The 21,576-nt window shown below is 41.2% G+C and overlaps 1 protein-coding gene across 1 annotated transcript in view; it reads right to left on the minus strand.

The window, feature by feature from the left end:
* Positions 1–21,576, minus strand: part of cryl1 (crystallin, lambda 1) — a 31,375-nt gene that overhangs the window by 7,479 nt on the left and 2,320 nt on the right. The window contains exons 2-6 of the mRNA XM_083921181.1: positions 21,210–21,317; positions 19,276–19,402; positions 16,433–16,594; positions 15,154–15,249; positions 14,578–14,676 (exon numbers count right to left, since the gene is read on the minus strand). Of these exons, the coding sequence (XP_083777307.1) occupies positions 14,578–14,676; positions 15,154–15,249; positions 16,433–16,594; positions 19,276–19,402; positions 21,210–21,317 (592 nt within the window). The remainder of the gene's footprint in view (positions 1–14,577; positions 14,677–15,153; positions 15,250–16,432; positions 16,595–19,275; positions 19,403–21,209; positions 21,318–21,576) is intronic.

The following is a 21,576-nucleotide window of genomic DNA, read 5'->3' on the forward strand; positions in this document are numbered from 1 at the left end:
AATACTTTAATGTACAGTACAGTGTGAACAGGTCAACCCTGAGCCGTCTGTTCTGTTCTGGGTGGAGCGGATTTGATGGTGATGGTGATGGTGATGGTGTTACCAACATGGCTGCTGTTCAACAAAGTCATGGCCTTTTACCCCCCCCAATTCCCTTTGATCCCATTGAACTACTTCCACCATATAAAGTTTCCCCAATCAGCTTATTCTGTGTCCTCAGATTTATGCAGGAAGTACCGGGAGGGAGCGGTACTGTGGACGCAGGGCTGGATGGAAGGAGAGCCTGAGGGAGTGGTTCAGGTAATCTTTTGGGTCAGAGATACCAGTTGGCCGACCACGGACGAAATCAAAGCTCGGATACAGAGACAGGGAGTAGAGCGAGCGAGAGGAGAGGGACAGGGTCGTCTTTGTTTGGGTCCTGCGTCCAACAACGGGCTTGTTATCTGAGCAAAGCGGGGCGGCGGGTGGGGTCTTTTCTCCACCGTAATCACTGGGGGCAAACCAGACGCTTTCTCAGCCGCTCTGCTTTCCAACGCTGGCCCTGACTCAAGGTCTATTTACTGTGCGTGTGCGTGTGTGTGCGTGTGTGTGCGTGCGTGTGTGTGTTTGTGCGTGTGTGTGTGTAGGGGTGAGGGAGGGTCCCAGTTATGTAAGAAGGATGAAAAGGCCACTTTCAGACCACAGACCTTGATGCTCAATGATGAACCTTTGGTCACATTTGATGTTTTTTGGAGTCCTGTTCACACCGGTGTGGGGTGTAATTGAAAGGCTTATGAGTTGTGTTAGTGTCCGGTCACTCATAACTAACAAAGAACCAGCCTTTCCGTATGTTTGTTAAGTATTTATAGGCACCCAGACTAAAGACATGCACAAAAAGTTTATTTTAGTTCCTTGGTTTTTCAGGTTATTCTCATACTAAAGCACAGTATCTTTTTTTTATTTATAGATCGGTTGGTTTTATCTCATTGTTTTATTCTCATTTTACTGAACTGTTTTTTATTTATTTTATTTACTCTCTAACCTATATATGTAGGAAAGTTGCTCCTGGCATTTTTATATTTTTAATGATGCTTTTATTTTATGGACTGCACACTTTGTCGATCCTTTTTTTATGTTTTATGTCTTGTTTTTATTGTTTTTATTGTGATGGATGTTTCGACTCCCGACTGCAAAACTAGCTTACCCTTGGGTATCAATAAAGTAACCTGAACCTGAACCTGGACCAGTGAAAACGCGTACTAATAGGTCGTTCTGCACGATTGGTGATGGAGCGACTAGCTGTATGTCCTGAGTTTAACGCGGCCTCTGTAACACAATCGGTCTTTTTGACTTATCGTAGGAAAGGCACAGGTGTTGCTAATAACATTAACAGTGTTTCGTTCCAGTGTCCCAGGATTTACAAAACCAGAACCCTGAAACAGACGCATCTAAAGGGAATTTTGCCATCACTAATGACATTATTTACGTGTGCTTTTCCTGCTGTCACATGTCAAAATGCACACATACCTTCCTCCACCCTCCACTCTGTTTTTATCTGTCCTTTCAAAAGGTAAGCACTGCTGAGACGGTTTGCAGTTGGTCATAGTGCTGGGCGATATGACCATATATATATATATATATATATGGTCAAAATGATGGAAAAAATATCTATCGTTTACTGTATCGTTTCATTCACCAGCAGCCAAACTGCTTTACGAGGATATTTACATCATTTGGACGTTTTTTCTTTACGTTGTGATCCTTGCACGTTCTGTTCATTTTGCACTTAAATTTTTTACTACTTCTATTACTACTAGGCTTTACTATGTGGTTGTTTCATAGAGACAATTTGAAGAGCTCTTTTCCAAAACGAGATAAAAGCCAAATTAAAAATAAAATGAGTTTGAGCCACTTTGCTGTATACAGAACCTTTTCACTGCTTCATCAGTGTTTCTGCCAAATCTCTATATTTCCTTGTTTAAAATGGTCTCAAGATGCAGTTCCTTTCCAAACCGCGACCAGCGCCAAACCTATTTTTAGCCTAAATGCGATACGTCCTCTCGACCAATCAGAATTCAGTGAGCGTTCTATGCGTTCCAACATGGCGGCGCTCTGAAGCGGGAGAGTTTTTTGTTTCGTCCGTCCGTTCAACATGTTGAGACTGAGCCTTCAACCATTTTGACAAGATAAATTGAATATTAACTTAATGTGTGGGTCTGGGTAAAAAATTTAATTTTCCTGAAATCTATTAAAATGGATTTATAGCGTTTTGGAAAAGAACTCCTCGTTTATTGATTGAATTACCAGATAATTTGCTATATTGTGATAAATATCATAATCAAGAAATGATCGATGTCGGGATAGAAGATTTTGCCCATATCGCCCTGTCCTGGTTGGTCGACAGCATGAATTTCCATAACCAGTTTCAGATTTACTGAATTCTATGCAGAGGATGGATTGTTTCTAACCACTAAACATTGCAATTCCTTTCAAATGTATCTATTTTAAGCCTAAATTCATCGTCACACGTGATTCAGTGATTCTGTACGTACTCTTGAACGGCATGTTTCCGCTTTGACAGGTTGAGTTACTTGTTATTGTCCCTTTTGTTGTGTCTCGATGTCAGAGATGATTCAAATAGTGTGAGTCACATAAGGCGTGTGGCACATTAACTTGCATTGAACTCTAGATGAGTGGATGGAACAATAGCAATACAAAGATACAAATAAGCTGTTAACCATTAAAGTTTTACAAGACACAGAACGGTGTTCACCATTCACTGACGGGCTCAACGGTGTTCTTGATTTAAAAGAAATACTCACACTGCAGCTGGAACCCTGTCATCTATATCATGTTGGGGTTAGCGCCCCTATAACTGCACAGCGTGTCGTGTTAAATATTAAATTATACAATTTCTATTGCTATTGGCTGATATTGCATTGATAAATACAAACGATTTAAATGCATTAATTCAGGTAATTCATTGAACAGTGGAAAGTGTTCTTCCTTACTCTTCACAGCAGCCGAAAACAGACTAAAACAAATTGACAATCTACTGTAACACACGTGTTTTAATCACAAAGTAAAATAATATTATTTGGAAATGATGTGTTTGTTATGATTTGGCACTATAACTAAAATACCTCCACAGAAATTAAAATTACAAACAGCATAAAGGCCACCACATAAAAACACATTAGCGTCGACAGATGAGGTGCATTCAAATACATGCAATCTGCCAGGAGTGTTCGGACCACACCCATTTTCAAACCGCGGTGACAAAATCGGTCCACAGACAGAAAAAAAAAAGGAGTGAAAGCAGCTAAAGATACAGATTCATGACTGATCTTCTTCTCCAGTAAGAACAAAAATAAAAAATAAAAGGAGGTCTGTTGTGAAGAGTCTTCTCTTGATTCATATTCATGCATCAGACATCAATTCAATTTTATTTAGAGTGCCAAATCATAACAAAAGTCATCTCAGGACACTTTACAGAGTAGGTATCCATCCACACTGACTTAAGTACAGCCGGGCCCGCATGTTGAGCAGGGACAACTGCGACTGACTAATGTTCAGGAGTTACCTGCTGAGCAACTCTGACAAGTGGGACTGTCAAAAAGACAGAAAGATCATTCCTGTCCGACAGGTTCGTCTTCTTTCTGACGCGCTCAATACTCCGCACTACGAGATTTGCATTAACTTTAAGGGGTTTTTAAATTGATAAAAACACGCTCAGATGTCTGTCACTCAGAGATGTGATTGGTTTTCTTTGAATTGTTATCTCCATGTTGATGTTTGTTGTATACTGTAACCTGTATCTTTATATTGGTTATATTGTTTACTGTAAATGCACTGTAATCAGGGCATCCTTGAAATTGAGAGCTCGTCGTCAATCGCCGTCCCCGGTTTCAATCGATCAACGTACCAGAGCTATAGAAACCAAATCACGGCCACTGGCTCTTAGTAAGAAGCGAGCAGTTTGCCCGTTTTGTTGTTATGAAATATTTCTCTGTAGATTTACATGATTCTGAGCATGACAATGTTCAATTACTATTGGAAAACCTGTTTGGTTAATCTTGCAGACACGAGGAGATAATTTGTGGCTGTGAAGAATGTGAAAACATATTTACAGGCCTATTCCACGGCAGACATTTTAAGGTGTAACAACAATCAATCATGGCTCTGTTCCCTTGTCACAACTTTGACAATAAACCAGCATTTCCAGTAGCAGGGCCTTTGAAATGAAACATCTACAGTTGATATAAAAAGGTGTTTTTCCACTAGGGTAAACTACCCTGAAGGAGGCGGGTCTATCTCGCCAAAAACGCCCCTAATTTGCATGTGAGTCACTCAGGAGGCTGTTTGACCGGGTAGAAAATGGCCTTGTTGGTTGGCCCATCAACCCCGATTGCTGATTGGATAACGCTAAGCAAGATGTGACGTGCCAAGTGGGATTTGAGGTGGTACTCATGCCACAACAACCTGCACCATTTTTAAAAGCCGGCGAAACAGTTTATCAAGAATATGAAGAAGCAAAAATCAAAGAGCAGAGTTATCGATGGGTGGGCCGACGAAGAGGTCCAGGCCATATTGGGTTACTCTGCTCCTTCCATCTTGCCGTCATTCCTTATTGTTCATGGCGCGCGCTGTAACACTGATCAGCTGATCGCTGAGTGCTACGTCACCTGCAGAGTCTCCTAAATCCCTCTCGGGCCTTTTTTTGTAATGGACACACAGCGAGTGAACGGCCATTTGAGAGGGCGCGCCCTGAATCTTTCCGAGGGCCACTCTATAGGGCGAGTGGAAACACGACTAATATGGCATCATTTATGTTCAATCAATTACACCTGGTTCTTTCAATTCCAAGTCAAAATATCTGCTGTTAAAAAGGTCTGTTATGAAACAAATGGAAAAACAGGTTGAAACTGAACCATACAACTGTCTAAATCAGCTGTTTGTTTGAGGAAAGATGACACCATTGATGGTAAAATAAACGTTTTTTTAAAAGCTTACGAACTAAATATAAAATAGTTCAGACATTCGGTATCTGTGGGCACTGTTGAGTAAAACATGAACTGAACCATTTATAGTTCATTCTTTTTGACAGCGGAAACTGATGCCCCCCACCATAGATCCTAGGGTTTACTGCATGTTAAGGTTTTCATCGCCACTGTTGCTTCTGCTCAGGGGGTAATTGTTAAATTACTGGGTCTCTGTAAATGTGTGCTCTACTCTACTCTATATGGAAAGTGTCCTGAGCCAACTTTTGTTATGGTTTTACACTATAAATAAAACTTCATTGAATTGACTAGGAATCTTTTGAGGAACAGTTTCTAGCACAGGGACCAGGGTTTAAATAAGGTCCGGGGTCATTATTTAACCCCCCAAAGACTGTCTGATCAGAGGGTACTACTTTCTGAAAGTTCGGGCACTTTCAGGGTGGGGTCTCCCTGTCACTGATTGGTCAAACCCTCTCAGTGTTGCTGCTTCAACTCGCCTACTGCTTCATTCATAAAACAAGGGGGATTTAGGACCATTTCAGGATGAGGCGAGAACATTTGTCTTTGTTTGACAACATTAAAAAGAAAGGTTTTCCCGATACACTTTAAAAAAGAGAGATAGATCACGTGATCGCACTGAACTGCAGGCTGCAGAAACTAGTGTGTGTTGAGCTCGAGCGAGGACAGAGAGACGGCACGGCACACAGCTGTGAAAACATTATTTTCTGATTGTTTCACGGTGTTGCACAGATTAATAACCGTCAACACTCAGATGGTTTCCTGTGGAGACAAGCGCTCTCAGTTTAATTTTCCTCCTCTGCATTTCATTCATTACATTCAACATGCAGCAGTCAATGTTGTCACAGTGGGACAAAATCTAAAGTTCACGCTTTTTTTTTGCAAGATCTTTTTTGGATGAAACCGGCTGCAGTGTTTGTCACCACCAGCAGCCCTCGTCCCGTTGCTCGTGTTGCTTTTTCATACGTCAGCGGACTAATTTGCCTGATCTTCAATGGTCTTTAGACTGCGGTGGAAACACAGATAACAATGGATGGAAGTAAACTATTAGTTTCTAGAAAAGTTGTTGTTTTGAATAATGCTAGTCATCTGCAAATGTCACTATATCCCAACAGCACACAGAGAGACGATACCTTGAAAAAGTTTTTCTATCTCTACCTTTTGTTCCTGTTCGCTCCCAGAGCCCTCTCTGTGAGCTCTTTATGTCATGTGCTAGTTTCCACCGCGCCCAAAGAAAACAACTAATCAGAGCAGAGGAGTCTCTGACACAGTGTCAGTGAACCCCTCTGAACTCTGATCAAACTGTGAAACTAGGCAGCGCTGATCAAGATCCTGTTACTGTATTCCATATTTTTCACATAAAGTGTTTTTATAAACATATTTTTGTGTACCGCTTAGCTGGAAAATTAGAAAAGTTTGTGATCGAGTTGACCCCAAACCAAGACCTGCACACCAACCGACCGGCCAGGCGACCTTTCTCATCTGGCAGATGATATAAGGAGCAAACGGAGAGAGGAAGAGCGACATGACTTTTTCACAGATCATCTGTCTCAATGTGCTGTCAGGATATAATGAGCAAATACAAAAGAGCGAAAATAGCAAAAATGTCTGCAGAACTCTGCGTCGAAATGCAGCTGTTATACATGACAAACTAGACAAATTGTACGTTTGGACACTGACTTGGGTATTTGCACACCCTGTCGCCACAGTTTGAGGTGATCAGCATGCTTTATGTGGCACTCAGCTGCAGCTCCTTCCAGGGAAAAGTCGCAGACACTTTAACAGCAACGTGGCATTTTTGTCAGCTGGGACCTAAGGGTGCTCTCAGGGTTAATTCTGCTCTACGGGAGCTTCACAAGTGGGTGATCCACACACGGTATGGAATGTCATGTAGATATGAGTCTGAGCGTCCACAGCTCTGTGTGAAGACACAAATATTACAGAGTGGATGCGTGGATGCTATGTTACAGTACAGAGGCAGGAAAGGAGAGGGACACCGTAATCTCTGCTTCATTTCCTTGAAGAACGCTGGGAGCTTTAATTCTAAGAATCTAAAAACCCAGTAAAGTGTTCCCCCGGTGACTGTTGTTGCATTGACTGAGCTAACAAGGGTCTGCACCTGGCTGCAGATCCACTTTACTCATCAGTGAACCAGGAATCTCCTCTTGAAACAAAGAGTCATTCGAGGAGAGAACAAATTCCAAAAACCTTAAAAACAACAACTCTAAACCGTAAAACAAGCATCTTTTGTTGCAAGTGATTCACGCACGATGCCACACGTTCTTCCCTTAATGTCTGCCGTTCTTTTCTTGTGTGTATCAAACATGTTCAACCAACAAAAACTTCAATAACAGTCAAGCAGTCTGCTTGTCAGCGCTATATTTACTTATCCTGTTTTCATATATTATTTTTACGCATTTATATACCTCTCGACCATAATTATACATATGTATATACATGTTTGAAGGTGTGTTTATACATAAATGTGTAGGATGATGTATGTGTGTGTATGTATTGTATTAATTTCTACTAATTACTTATTCTTATTTTAATTCCCACCTCATTCTCTTCCTTTTAATTGATTTATTCATTTTAGTCTATCGCACATTTTAAAAGTAATGTGTCAGGAAATGCTTTAAAAAACGTTTAAAATGCTTGAATAAAAAGAAAGTCAAGCACTCTTATTTGAGTGGCATTACAAAAGTGTCACATTCCTGGTCTTTAGACCGTTTTCACAGCAGATATTTTGACTTTTCAAAGCAGAAAAAGCAAAAGGTGAAACTTAATTAAACATCGTAAATGGCTCTATTCCATTAAGGTTCCTAGGTTCATAAGCCACATCAGTGAGCCTTGGAAGTGGCTTACCTAAGTGGAATTCAGCCATCATTCATGTCATTGCTTCCACAAATCAAAAGGGTCTGTTGAAGGAGATTTAGAAAACGTACATATTTAATATAAACAGGCCAAATTAAACACAATAAAACACAGCTTTAACCAGAACACAGTCTGTGCTGCTGGCTCTGTGACGCTGCACTCAAGCTCAGTGGTGCTTTGAGCTGAATGCTCACAATGACAGTGTTAATATCAAATAGTTGTTAAGATATTCCACTCAGAACCACAAATGTGTGATGGTGGCTCTAAAGAAAAATATAAAAAATCAGCAGATCACCAAAGTCAGTAGAATGAATCCTCTAGATCCTCCATCCAAACGTTGTAGAGATATTTCAGTCTGGATAAAAGTAGTGGACTAACAGACCAACATATAATAACCACTTCTCTGTAAGTCTCAACAAATATGGAGCTAAATATGTTTCTCAGATGTCTAATTTATTGCAGGGCCATTGCACTGATTGCAATAAGTTCAATTAATTGTTCTGTTAATTGTCTATATACTACACATGTCATCCAGAAGTTGTATTAGCTGTAGCTATAAACAAATATACCTATAACTGCGATACCAACAAAGCAAAAGAGAGATGAACTGGCTTTCTCTTCCCTGCTGGTCTGTTAACACATCTTCATATCTTCTGCCGCAGGCTAAAAATGCATCCCCTTCGGCTGCACCTTGACTGAGGAGATTATTTATTTAAAAGAATAAAAATAAATAGCACTTGTTTGAAGCTACCACGCTTACTTCATAACTTGCTCTTCTGGTTTGTAGCCTAATTGGAAGTCGCTTTGGACTAAAGCGTCAGCCAAATGAAATGTAATGTAATGTAACACATGTCAAGTCGTGTAGACATGTTTCCGCAGGCTACTCTGCAATCCCACCGAAGAGTTTTATAATGAACCCTTAGAGAAAACACATGCCATAGAGATGCAAAAGCTACCCTGAGGATGCAGGGACAGTGGATCGGCCTGTTCTGACAGTTTGTGTACATTCCTCTAGTCCACAACACTCAAATCATCGACCTCTCTGCTTTAAAATCAGTCATTTCTTCAGAAAAGAAGTCACTTTTCATACCATGGTTGTGCTTTTACCCTTAACGTAACATGCAATGCCATTTCCTGCAGTAATAAATTATGATTGACAGTCTCTAAATATCTGGTTACTTTGTTTTGCCGTAGTGTCTTTATTGAAATTTCTAAGCATGTTGTTAAAATAGGTCACGTGTCTTTAACACAGTCGTGTCGCGCTCTTCTCGTGAACCTTGACCTGAAAAACATGTCCATGGTAACACGGAGTGTGACTCAATTCTCTCACTTTCTCTCAGGAATTCTTGATGTATTGTTGTAAATTTGGGTCAAGGAGAGACACGCAGGAACCTCTGCTTTAACAGATTGATGAATTTACTTTTTTTACTTAACAGATTTAAGGCACATGGTATTTTTTCATTAACATTTAATCAGTGTCAGAGTATCCTCATCATCACGCTGCTCTAAAGCTGCAAACACTCGTAAGTTACTGATAAATTATATGATATGGTGCTGTTTCAGACATCTTGACCAAGGTTGAAATGGAAAGTGAAAACTATCAACAACTCTTTCTTCAAAAAGAGGCTCCTTCTAAAGCCTCGTCTTAAAATCATGATTTAACACCTTAAATACAGCTATTCGGCTGTTAAGTCTGACGTAACACCCTTTCAAAATACGATTTCCGGGTCAAAACACTTGGTTGAAACAAAACAGACAACAACGGCCAAACATGCGAACAATTACGATTACCTCTTTGTCGGTTAGACATCTAAAAACTCAGATCTGTTCAAATAACAGGGAACACGGCCCTGCGGCGTAGAAATACGAGGCTTGGACCGGCTTGGACCCGGAAATCATATTTTGAAAGAGCGTTACATAGTGTCTTAATGGCCGGATAGCATCAAGACTGAGCCATGGATGGATTACTGAACGGTCAGGGGCCCTGACTCATAAAATATTATGATGATCACAAAGAAATGCTAAATGACCACAAATATATACAAAATTAGAAAAAATGACAACAAAGAGACAAAGATTACTTTAGGGAAGCGAAACGAACAAGAAAAAGATGCTAAATGACTGAAAATAGACACAAAACGACCTTACAGGGACATACATTACATAAAAAGACACACAGAATGATTAGAAATAGATGTAAAATGACTACAGAGAAACAAAACCGCATAGAAACGTAAAATGTCTCAAAATAGATGCAACACCACAAAAAGATGCAAAATGACTAAAAAAAGATGCAAAACAATTACAAAGACATAAAAAAACAACTAAAACTGGATGTCAGACAACCACAAAAGAGAAAATCATAGAAAACTGTGTAAAAAATAAGTGCACAATGACCACAAAGAGACCAAAATGGCCACTAAAAGTCGACTCTTTGAATGTGGGTGTCTTGTTCCTGTGTGGACAGAGTGGGGGGCCTCTGACGTGTCTGTTCCCAGGGGCCCATTGTCTCATGATCCGCCCATGGGCAGAGCAAGTGTTTACTGGGATTTAAACTGGTATTTCCAAAGGAGGAAATGAAACCGTTTGTACACGCGTCATCATTAGTGAGTCTTGCATTGACTATTATGTTCCTTGCTTAAATTATGGGAAATGAGGGATAGTCATGACAAAGAAACAAGCTGAACCACATCCATACAATCGTCAGGAAATCATGCAAATCAATGAACAGATTTCCATTCAGGCGTAAATGCATGTGATGGACCAACCTGACTATTATAGCAGAAATTTCCCGTCATGCTTTTGTCCTTCATTAGTGCTGCAGAGAATCCTTTTGAGAGCGTAAAATCACATGAGCAACTTCTATTTCTTTCTCCATTTTTCAATATGTGCTCCTGTAACAGTCACCTACATACGGAGGTTCACAATAATGCTGTGTGATTTATTATAGCATTAATAATTTGATATCTCATCTTCTATCTCATCTTCAGCCTCTTATCCGGGGTCGGGTCGCGGGGGCAGCAGCTTTAGCAGGGGACCCCAAACTTTCCTTCCCCGGGCCACATTAACCAGCTCTAACTGGGGGATCCTGAGGCGTTCCCAGGCCAGTGTGGAGATATAATCTCTCCACCTGGTCCTGGGTCTTCCCCGAGGCCTCCTCCCAGCTGGACGTGCCTGGAACACCTCCCTAGGGAGGTGCCCAGGGTTCATCCTTACTAAATGATGAGTTTCAACTCGTCTCATTGCGAATCTTTGGTCTGAACCGGACAAATAAACAGGTCCTCCCCCTCGCTGGCGGTTGCTATGAAACGCAGAATGATGAAAAAAATAAACAGTTTGGTTGCTTAGTAACGGCAGGAAGTCCTAAGCACGTTGTAAAAAATCAATTAAAATGGTGTGATATAGACCTTTTCAACGGAGATCCATTGCTAGGCAACAGCCTTAGTCCTTGGTGTCTTCCTGTCAGCTGATGTCATTCACTGCAACAGGAAGTAAACTAGGACTGTTTATAATGTTTACGTTTACATCTTTGAAAAGGTCTAAAGATTTAGAGGTCAACGCCGTGATACACGGGTATTCTATCACAGCTAACAGCCAATCAGATTGCTTGATTCGAGCCATCCGTCTTACAATACTTGTCACATTTATGTTTTTATTTATTCGAAAGCCTTTCCTTTAGTCGACCTGAGGTACCAGGAAGGAAGTTGTGATCTTTTATTACAGATTCCAGGAACGAACGTCTATCATCATGGAACAGTTCAACAAATGTGACACAAATCTGCGTTGGCTACTTCACTGGAAAATAACCTTTTTCTGTTGGAATAACTTACAACAACTAATTGTTCCGTTTTGCTTCTACCTACAGTTGTCCTGTGTTGTGTGTCCATCTGATACGGTTACACACTGTAACTTGGCGGTACAATAATGTCAGGGACAAGGACACCATGTGCTGATTTAGCTGTGAAAGGGACGCTCTTTGTTACACGTGTCCTACAGAGAAGAGAGAGGGAATAAAGAGACAGAGAGAGAGAGTGACGCTGATCTAAATCCCTCTTTAGGGTTATATTACTGTATGTCCTGTGTTTCTGTGTGTCTGCCCTGTGTGAAAGATGGGATTTGTTCTATCATATAGTAGTAATTAATCCCCACAGAGGGCAGTGATGATTAATTACAGCTTTAAATAATCTTGTAATCTAACGGATCTGTGTCACTAGTTGGACATTTTTTGGCTAAATTCTATCAAACTTCTGTTGAATCTACAAATATAGTTGATGGTGTAATGTTTGAAGTTAATTTAATGGTATAAAACTAAAGTCTAACTTCTTATCTTTGTAACCATCTGTCAGTTTAACGGCCTAATTTAGCTTTGTGTTGAAAAGAGTGGTCAAAAGGACGCTAACACCGGTGAATTAGCCGTGTGCTAACTCCCGATCTCCTCGCCGTAAACACTGGGAGCTGCTGGTCGTCCACATTAACATCAATGCTGTCAAAACATCCAGGACCAAACTTCAGTCCTTCACAATAAAAGCCCAAGCTTTAACAGCTCCAAAATATACAGTAAAGTCTTTTTAATTTCCATTTTTAATGTAAACCACCACCTGAGCCGCTCAGGCTGAGCGTCGCCCAAACGTTCTGACTGCTTTCTCTCCCCGGGCCACATTAACCAGCTCTAACTGGGGGATCCCGAGGTGTTCCCAGGCCAGTGTGGAGATCTAATCTCTCCACCTGGTCCTGGGTCTTCCCCGAGGCCTCCTCCCAGCTGGACGTGCCTGGAACACCTCCCTAGGGAGGCGCCCAGGGTTCATCCTTACTAGATGATCCTGAACCACCTCAACTGGCTCCTTTAAACACAAAGGAGCAGCGGCTCTACTCCGAGTTCCTCACGGATGCTGAACTTCTCCCCCTCTCTCTAATGGAGACTCCAGCCCCCCTCCTGGGAAAACCCATTTCGGCCGCTTGTACCCCGACCTCGTTCTTTGGGTCATGACCCAGCTTTCATGACCATAGGTCCTGATATCCTGGTATCAGCAATTTGATTTTGTCAGTTTAGTCTTGATTAAAATTAACTCTACTAAGATTTAAAATCCCTTCAAAAAGGAGATTCCGCCTAAAACAACATAATAATGATACAATGCAACAAATATTTAGTATTTTGAATATTCAGACCAAAAGGTAGAACCTTCTACAGAAATATCCGCTTGCACATTAGTCAGTCACGAGGGTAATTTGAGGGAATTCCGGTGTCTGCGGTATTCGAAGGCTGAATCACAATGAGACGTCTTCATGCGAGTTCAGTTCAGGTAACAATCGTCACACTCATCGTGCTCATTATCATTCTAACCCTTTCTTCCCTGAGTGATCGTGTAATGGTGCCTGTCATCAGAGGCTAAAGCTCACTTACTCTCATTGTGTTCCTCTCTTTTGGAAGGAGGCCGTGGAGATTATCGCAGAGGTGAGCTGACAAGGGGCTTCCTCTTTTCTGCCTCTATTACGAGACCATCAGCAGCGATACTCAGCCCACAAAGCCTCACTGAGACTGAGGAGCTCTTGTCCAGAGGTAAAAAACAAACATGCACACATACACTCTTCATGAAGGCAATGAACTTTGTAAGGACACACCAAAATGTTTTGTTTTTGTTGGCTACCCATGTTTAGTAGTATATAGTTAGGACATATAGAATATTTTTTAACATTTGAAGGCAAATTGGCTTGTATTAAATAGGGAAAATTGTTAATATTTATAGCATTTTGTGTTGTATATAAAATAGGGATAATTGTTTATATTTATAGCATATAAAATAGGGATAATTGTTTATATTTATAGCATATAAAAAAGGGATGATTGTTAATATTTATAGCATATTGTGTTGTATATAAAATAGGGATGATTGTTAATATTTATAGCATATTGGGTTGCATATACAAAAGGGATAATTGTTTATATTTATAGCATATTGGGTTTTATATAAAATAGGGATGATTGTTTATATTTATAGCATATTGGGTTGCATATAAAATAGGGATAATTGTTTATATTTATAGCATATTGGGTTGCATATAAAATAGTGATACGTCTTAATACGAATCATGATGAATAGTGGATAAAGGGGTGGGAACAAGCAAGTGAAAACCTCTTCCTGCTCCTTTTCAAACATGTAATATTTGATATTTAAATTTGTGTTGTTTTTTTATTGGGTTGCGATATGTAACAAGGACAAAATACTGCCTCAAATCCTCGATTTTCAGCAGCTCATATTGTTCACGCTCTTCTAAAATATTGGAAAAAAGCACAGAAGCAAAAACAAGAAACTCAAGAGCGCATGTTATATTGCTCCGTTATTTCTGAGACCAGGAAGTATCACTTGGACAATCTGTCCGATAGACGAGTTACTGTCTCGACTGCGTGACGTGTTTACTAAGCTGTTGAGAAAATGCAGTGAACATGAAAAATGCATCTTCAGCCCTGAATTGCACCAAGTCGTTTTCTTACTCTGGACCCTAAAACTGCATATTTGATTCCCGTGCAGGAGGTGGAAGAAGGTCTTTAATGCAGTAATTTACACCTTAACCCTGGTGTGCAGTTAATATTGTGTCAAGGAAGGATAAAAACAATTTCCACATGGAAAAACAAACAAACAAACAAACAAACAAAGCAGTAGAATAACATTAAAACCGGTTCACAAGAGGTCATGAACAATACACTGACCTGGACCAGCCGCCATGATTCTGCGATAATGGCCGCCTGCACTCTGTTGAGGGCAAAGCCATCAATCTCTCTCTTTAGACGGACGGGCGCCTGGCCAACCTGAATCAAGAGGAATCAGTCAGGTGAGGAACAGCGGTACTGTAATTAAGTAATCGACTTCAGCGCCAACCTTAGCACACCCATGGATTAAAACTGATGACTTCCAGGAGGCTATTTAACTCATGTTATGTAATTCATTTTGCAGAGACTTGTTTAAAATAATAATTGCGTGGTTATCGAGGGATGAGAGACACACAGTCGTCCCAGATTGGAGACACCTGTTAATGGATTCACAGACTGTGATGTCCCATAATTTAACCTGGAATGCGACTAACAAAGAAATGGGCAAAAGTTTTGCAAGCCAAGACTCTTACCAACACAAACCATAGCACATTATTCCAGTCCTGACCTCCTTTCATTCATTTTTCAGTATGCTTTCTGATTCCTTTAAATCACATTACAGGCTTCTGTTGTTTGCCTTTCTCATAAACCTGATACTGACTCATTTTTTGTGGTTGTGTAATCTGTGATCTTTACCTTGGTCATTAGGGAGTGGCTGGTGTCCATAACGGTTGCTGCTGTCTCTGGGTGAGGTACCAGCTCCACCAGTTTGACATAGTAAGGTGGGTTTACCTGGGAAGGACAGGACAATCCTCACACACTGGGTTCTTCACGGACACAAACGATCTGTAGCCTCCGGTATGCACCACACGTATGTTAAAACCTGGTATGCCATTAAAGTGATTGCATAAAATAACATTTCTTTTTAAATACCAGGCCAAACTGTGCAATAATAGACCTTATTACTACCCGTATACAGTGCTAACTACATTATAACACCACATTACCTTGTACTATGCTACATTTTTATCATGTTATTCTATAATATGCTGCATTATCCTATAAGATACCACACTAAGCATCACTTTTATTAAAGTACTCTCAGGTGTTTGGGCTTTTAGTCAATATCGGTCAATACTGATAGCTTGGCGATATTATCGTGCATCCCTAGTTACTGTTACTGACTCACAGGATGTATTAAGTTGTGGTGAGCTCGCCATTGGCCGCCTATTTCAGACAGCATTCTCCTCCCATCCTGTTATCGCCACTAGACGATTGTGATGTTTAAAGAAATACAAACAAGCCAGGCCGTTTCCCCCTCTACTACTGTTACGGTGATGAAATAAATAGTTGCCAGTAGACAAATAATAAATATATAAATAATTGCTGTGTCCCAAATTGCGCACTGCAGTGAGTGTGCTGACATTCGTGCACTGTGTGCCCTGTGTACTGACACGATCAGTTCACTCAATTTCCCCAGTAAGTTCTGTCTCAAACACACACTGCTGCGCGCACTTGTCTTTTTACATTTATAAAGGGAGTTTAGTCTTTGCTGCTCCATTGCGCTGTTGTTCCGTCATTTTCCAGTTCAAATTAAGTCCCTCCTCTTACGCTACATAGACAAAACGGCGGCGATTGAGGGCGTTGAGTGCCCATCGATCCACACCGCACGATTGGATAAATGCAGTACACAGCATTTTACCGACTTCCGGTGTGAACGCACTTCCACGCTCAAAAAAGCCAGTGTGAGGGTGGAAGTGCGCCTTTTGGGACACAGCAATTGTCTTCAAGTATGTTTGTAAACAGGTGCTTCTAACATGGCTTCCACTAGATAAAGGAGTAATGTATGAAAAGAGCAAGCTCCCTGTGAATACATGACTGGGGGATTTACAAGGATGGCTCCCCCAGTTTCTAGTTTATCAGGTTGAAATCCCTTTAACACTTTGCGCTGCAGTAGGACTTTAGTATCACTAACCGGGTGGGAGACGAGGCAGCGACTCCTGTTCTGCACTTTAGAGAAGACGTTGCTCGGCACCAGACAGGAAGTGGAGCTGCTCAGGATGACGTCTTTCCCCACGAGAGCCTCTATGTCCTGGAAGACACTCTGCTTGACCTCAAGCTGCTCAAATACGCACTCCTGGAAAACACATGCACACAGGGAAAGTGTTAAGGCACGCACGCATGCACGCACGGATGCACGCTCGCACACACAGTGGGTCATAAAGTCGGCAAGCAAAATGTACCACTGTCATGATTTCATTTTCTGAAACACAGTAAGCAATTATTATCTCTGTGCAGATTCAGCACAGTATGTTCCTGCTCCGAAACCTAACTTTGGATATAAAAGCAACAGTTTTAAATGTCACACAGAATACAATCGCTTCCTTTGTTGAGTGTCAAACTCCTTTATTAAGAATGTTCTCCGATAAATGAACCATCAGTGAACATAAATACCACTAAAGATGAGTGATAAAACAATCTGGGTGAATTAATTTAACATCAATCTTTCTTTGATTACAGCGAAGATGAAAAATGTAATCATCAAAGTGTGAAACTACAACATACTTACATACTACACATTAAAACTGGGTATAACTATTTTAACTATCCACCACAGGTTCAGCTATGCTTTATATTATCGTCTGCCCTGTGACGGCGTTGGAAAGGAGTGGCTGTCGGAGGCGATAGTGGAGCGTTAATATGCTCTTAAAAATGGCATTCATCATGTGCGTGTGGAAGCGCAATAACTGGCTGGGCGAGCAGCATACCTGCTGAATGCATGCGTAATAATGCAACGCTTCCCTGGATGCTGTGAAAACATACGAGGGAAAGAGTTTCCGCGGTGGAAGTGTTCAGATCTTTCACTGAAGTAAAAGTACTTTATTCAAAGTTTTACTAGTAAAAGTACATAAGTTTCATCATGAACATATACTCACCTAAAAAAAGTAAATCAAACAACTAAATGTGACAGAGTGCAACAGACATTGTGGTTAAACATAGCTTTATACAATATACAACAATACGCAGCGTGCAGTTTAGCAGCAGATTGAGTAAAATAAATACAAACTTTATAAGTGATAAGGAGCAAAACGTTACTATTTATTAAATTCAATTGAATTCAACCTTGTTTGCACTTACTCTTCCCTCTCCTACACACCTGTCTTAAGTTATGGATGTGCTTAGTATCCTTCTGGTGTGTCCTGTATTGTTCCATTAGCAGGGAAAGTATGGATTAACGCCATTATATGAGTTATTGACATGTACCTGCTGCACTCCCTCTACTTCTCTGGAGAAGCCCGGCTCAATAACAGGGTGACATTTGAATCAGATGGTGTCATGCTTATCAGGAAATGTGACACTATCTCTGAGACTATCTAAACAGGAATACTTGTCATTTCCCTGTTTCTAATAAGTCCTCTTTTGTTCCCTGTTAAGATGAACTCAGTGCAGAGTATCGATTTTTTCTGGCCCTACCTGTCTCTCTGTGCTCGTCACCACCACTGTGATGAAGAGCACGACTGTCTGCTTTAACAAAGTCCTGCTGGCACTTTTTCTTGGCTTAAGAAGTTCACTTTTTCCTTCCTTATGTGTCAAACGTGACTCGTTTAGGATTAGAACGTGTCCGTTGTCGAGGGTGTATTTGTGTTCTTAGCCCGACAAAGACAAGATGAGTGATTAGCTGTTTAAATGTCATGTTTCATCAGCAGGATTACTCTTTACATGACAGCCCCTCCTGAACCTTTTGTCATAGGAAATCTCTACTTTTGTCTGTTTATTTATAGAAGAGACAGCTCGTAAAATGATGATTAAAAGAGGGGTGAAAATGTTTCCAGAAAGCTCCGATCCGGTACATTTAGGTTAGTTAGAAAGCATTTGGGCTCTGATTCAACAGTGTCTGAGCCAAAGGGCAAATCTCTCATGGACAAAGAGGTATTAGAAAGTAAGGAAACATTACAGACAGGCATGATCAAACAAGCTTAATCATAACGACCATGATGAATGATCATATTACAAGTATATGCACCCCCTTGATTAGGATCTGCTCCAACATTTAATGGGTTATTTTTTAATAATCCTGCTGACAAACAAACAACCAAACCAAAAACCTAACCTCCTTGGTAGAGGTAATGGCATGCAGTAGATAGCCTCTAATACACAACTGTTTGAAGCATTTAGACCAGGGTTGCCCAATCCAGCTCCTGGAGAGCCACTGTCCTGCATGTTTTAGGACTCTCCCTGCTCTAACACACCTGATTCTAACAGTTGTCAAACCTGTGACAAGCTTCAGCTGCTTGATAACGAGCACATTATTAGAATCAGGTGTGTCGGAGCAGGGAGAAAGCTAAAACATACAGGACAGTGGCCCTCCAGGAGCAGGATTGGGCACCCCTGATTTAGACCTTACTTTCCTATGCATTAAATCCACAAAGGAGGAATCAGATTATCTTTGCAAAATGCCAAAACTCAGCTGTGACATGTATATTAAGCTTTATTCAAGATTTCACCAGCAGCGCCTGATGTAAAATACTATGTCGCACGAATAAACCGATGATGTTGCGCCCCCTTGAGGACAATCAGTGTACTTTTGAAACTATCAGAACATACTGTACTGACATTACTGTAAATCAATCCAAAATTAGATTAATGGTGCATGGGATGCGTGCCAATAAATGATTAAACCAACAATATATCTTTCCTATTGGGCCACATGCTACTGACAGTTGAAAATACCCGCACCGTAGTGGCAAACAAATCAGCTGAGAGCAATCTATCTTGGTTTGAACCTGTCGTGGTGCTGGGAGCGGTCTAGTGTGTCACCTGTACAAAGAAGGCTCCCTCCAGTGCCTGAGTCAGGTCGTCGTAACTGCTGAGCAGGGCGAGCTGCTGCGTGGACGTCAGCTCTCCCCTCAGCATGCGGGCTTCCTCCAGCTCCCCCAGCTGCTTCCTGAGCCAACACACAGTTAAAAAGACAGCGCGGTTAACACTCACCCACTCACTTTATCCAAAGACTGCCTGAAACAAACAGCTCTTTCAATCGATGAGGAATGATCACCGAAACATAAATGCGGCAGATGTGAATGGTTCAATAAAAGCCAGAATCTAAACTATGTAAATAAACTGAGCAAACGAACCAGAAACATTCAAGGAATACTTTTTTAGGGAAGACGTGTGTTTGTGGGAATGCTGTCGGGTTGGTTTACTGGCCAAAATACACAGTTAGCCTCGCTACCACTCATGTAGAACAGAAGAAGCTTTTGTTTAGAAGATGGAGTTAACAACACACTTGATTAACTTCAAAAAATGTCAAAATAAATCATAAAAGAGCGTATGATCAGGGACACTATTCACAGGAAGAAATCACACACAAACACCTGTACAATGACACCCTCTACTGTTCATGCAGGCAACTGAACCTCCAGGAGCCTGAGCATTTACGCCAAAACCCCCGGCAGTAGCAGCACACATGCATGCATACGTGCAGGTTATATTAAAGTAAATATAATAACAGCCTAATAGAGAGTTTTGGTTCGTTTCACAGGCTGTAGATCTTCTTTTCAGTACATTAGGGTGCTGTTTTTCTAACCAAAAGCCCTTTGTCACTCCACGGTAATGTTTAACTAGCTGTGACAAGGCTTTTTTCTTTTTAGGCTAGAACATGAGTTTGTCCATGTGTCCCTATAGGAAGTGGAAGTCACTGATCACGCGATGTGCATGTGTCTCCTCTGTAAGTGCTGGGCGGAAGACCGGGTTGTATTTTGGACAGGATCCGTCTGTGTGCACTGGTGGCTGGAGAGGTGCCAGTTCATCTCCTAGGCACTGCGGAGGTGCTGCCGAGCAAGGCAACGAACCCCCAACTGCTCGGGGCGCCAATCCATTGGCCACCCCCTCGCTCTGACATCTCTCCATTACTTACATGTATATAGGTCCTGTTTGTGTGTATGTATTTCCGGCCTGTGTTTGCGTAACCTGAATAATACCAGAGTGAAAATTGAATTTCCTCCATGCGGGATTAATAAAGTAATAATTCTTCTTCTTCTTAAGAATGTAAAATCCCCTTGTGTTAGTGATGTGAAAGCACGGAAACATGGTGAGGGTGACAAAGAAACATTCATAATGCTCAACATAAAAGCAGCTGAAGAGTCACGGACATCAACCCAAAACTCAGTGAATATAATTTATCGTTTTAGCCTTTGAGCGTAATCTAACTTTCATTTTTTTGTGTAATATGCTTTTAGATATTGGCTGTAGCTCAACCTCTTAACTGGAACTCAATGGCATCTGGTCTGTCGTGCTCGAAACACCATAAAACTACTTTTAAAAAAGCTCTCTTTTCGTCACAACGGTGCGGTAGAGCGACTGCAGCTCCGCCCCCGCTGCTCCGATTCTCCGGCCAAACTCACGCTCCATCGTCCCCTCGCTTGTGAACATGATCCCGAGGTACTTGAACTCCTTCACGGTTCATAACTAAACCTAACGTTTCCAGACTTTCAAAGCCTTTTATCATCCCTGTAGTGTGGCGATTAAACAACAACAGAAATGCAATGAAGATGGTGAACACAACATGATTTCAGACTTCATTACGTCTTTGCCAGGACGTTCCAAGAGGACAGGGGGGTGTAATCCAAATGTAAAGAAAAAAAGGATTGGAGTATGTTCTTAATAACTGGAAAGTGGATGAAATATTACACTAAATAAAGACTACAACACAGGACGGTTTATGCCAAACAAAAACTGGCGTATTTTGTAGTAACCTGATCTCCGTGATGGCCTTGGCAGCCTGTCCTGGTTGGTTGTCATAGATCTTCACACTGTAGCCTCCACTGACAAACACCATAGCCCAGGAGCGGCCGATCAGCCCACTGAAACAAAACACAATAACACATTTAGAGTTGTTCCCTCTTCACTGTAAATACAACAGTGCTGAGCTGAGCTGCAGGCCACACCCTCTCTGCCTGAGTGCTTAAGGTCTGGGGGGGACTCCCATACCACTTTTCCACTAACCCAGACCTAGTTCTGGTGCTGGTGCTGGTGCTCGTTCACTGTTAGTTCAACTTGGGAATCTTTAAGAACCCGTTTCATTGCGTCACTGTATCAGTCTGAGGTTTCCCCAGAAATGCT

This window comes from Echiichthys vipera, assembly GCF_963691815.1.
Source record: "Echiichthys vipera genome assembly, chromosome: 10".
NCBI classification, from domain to species: Eukaryota; Metazoa; Chordata; class Actinopteri; order Perciformes; family Trachinidae; genus Echiichthys; species Echiichthys vipera.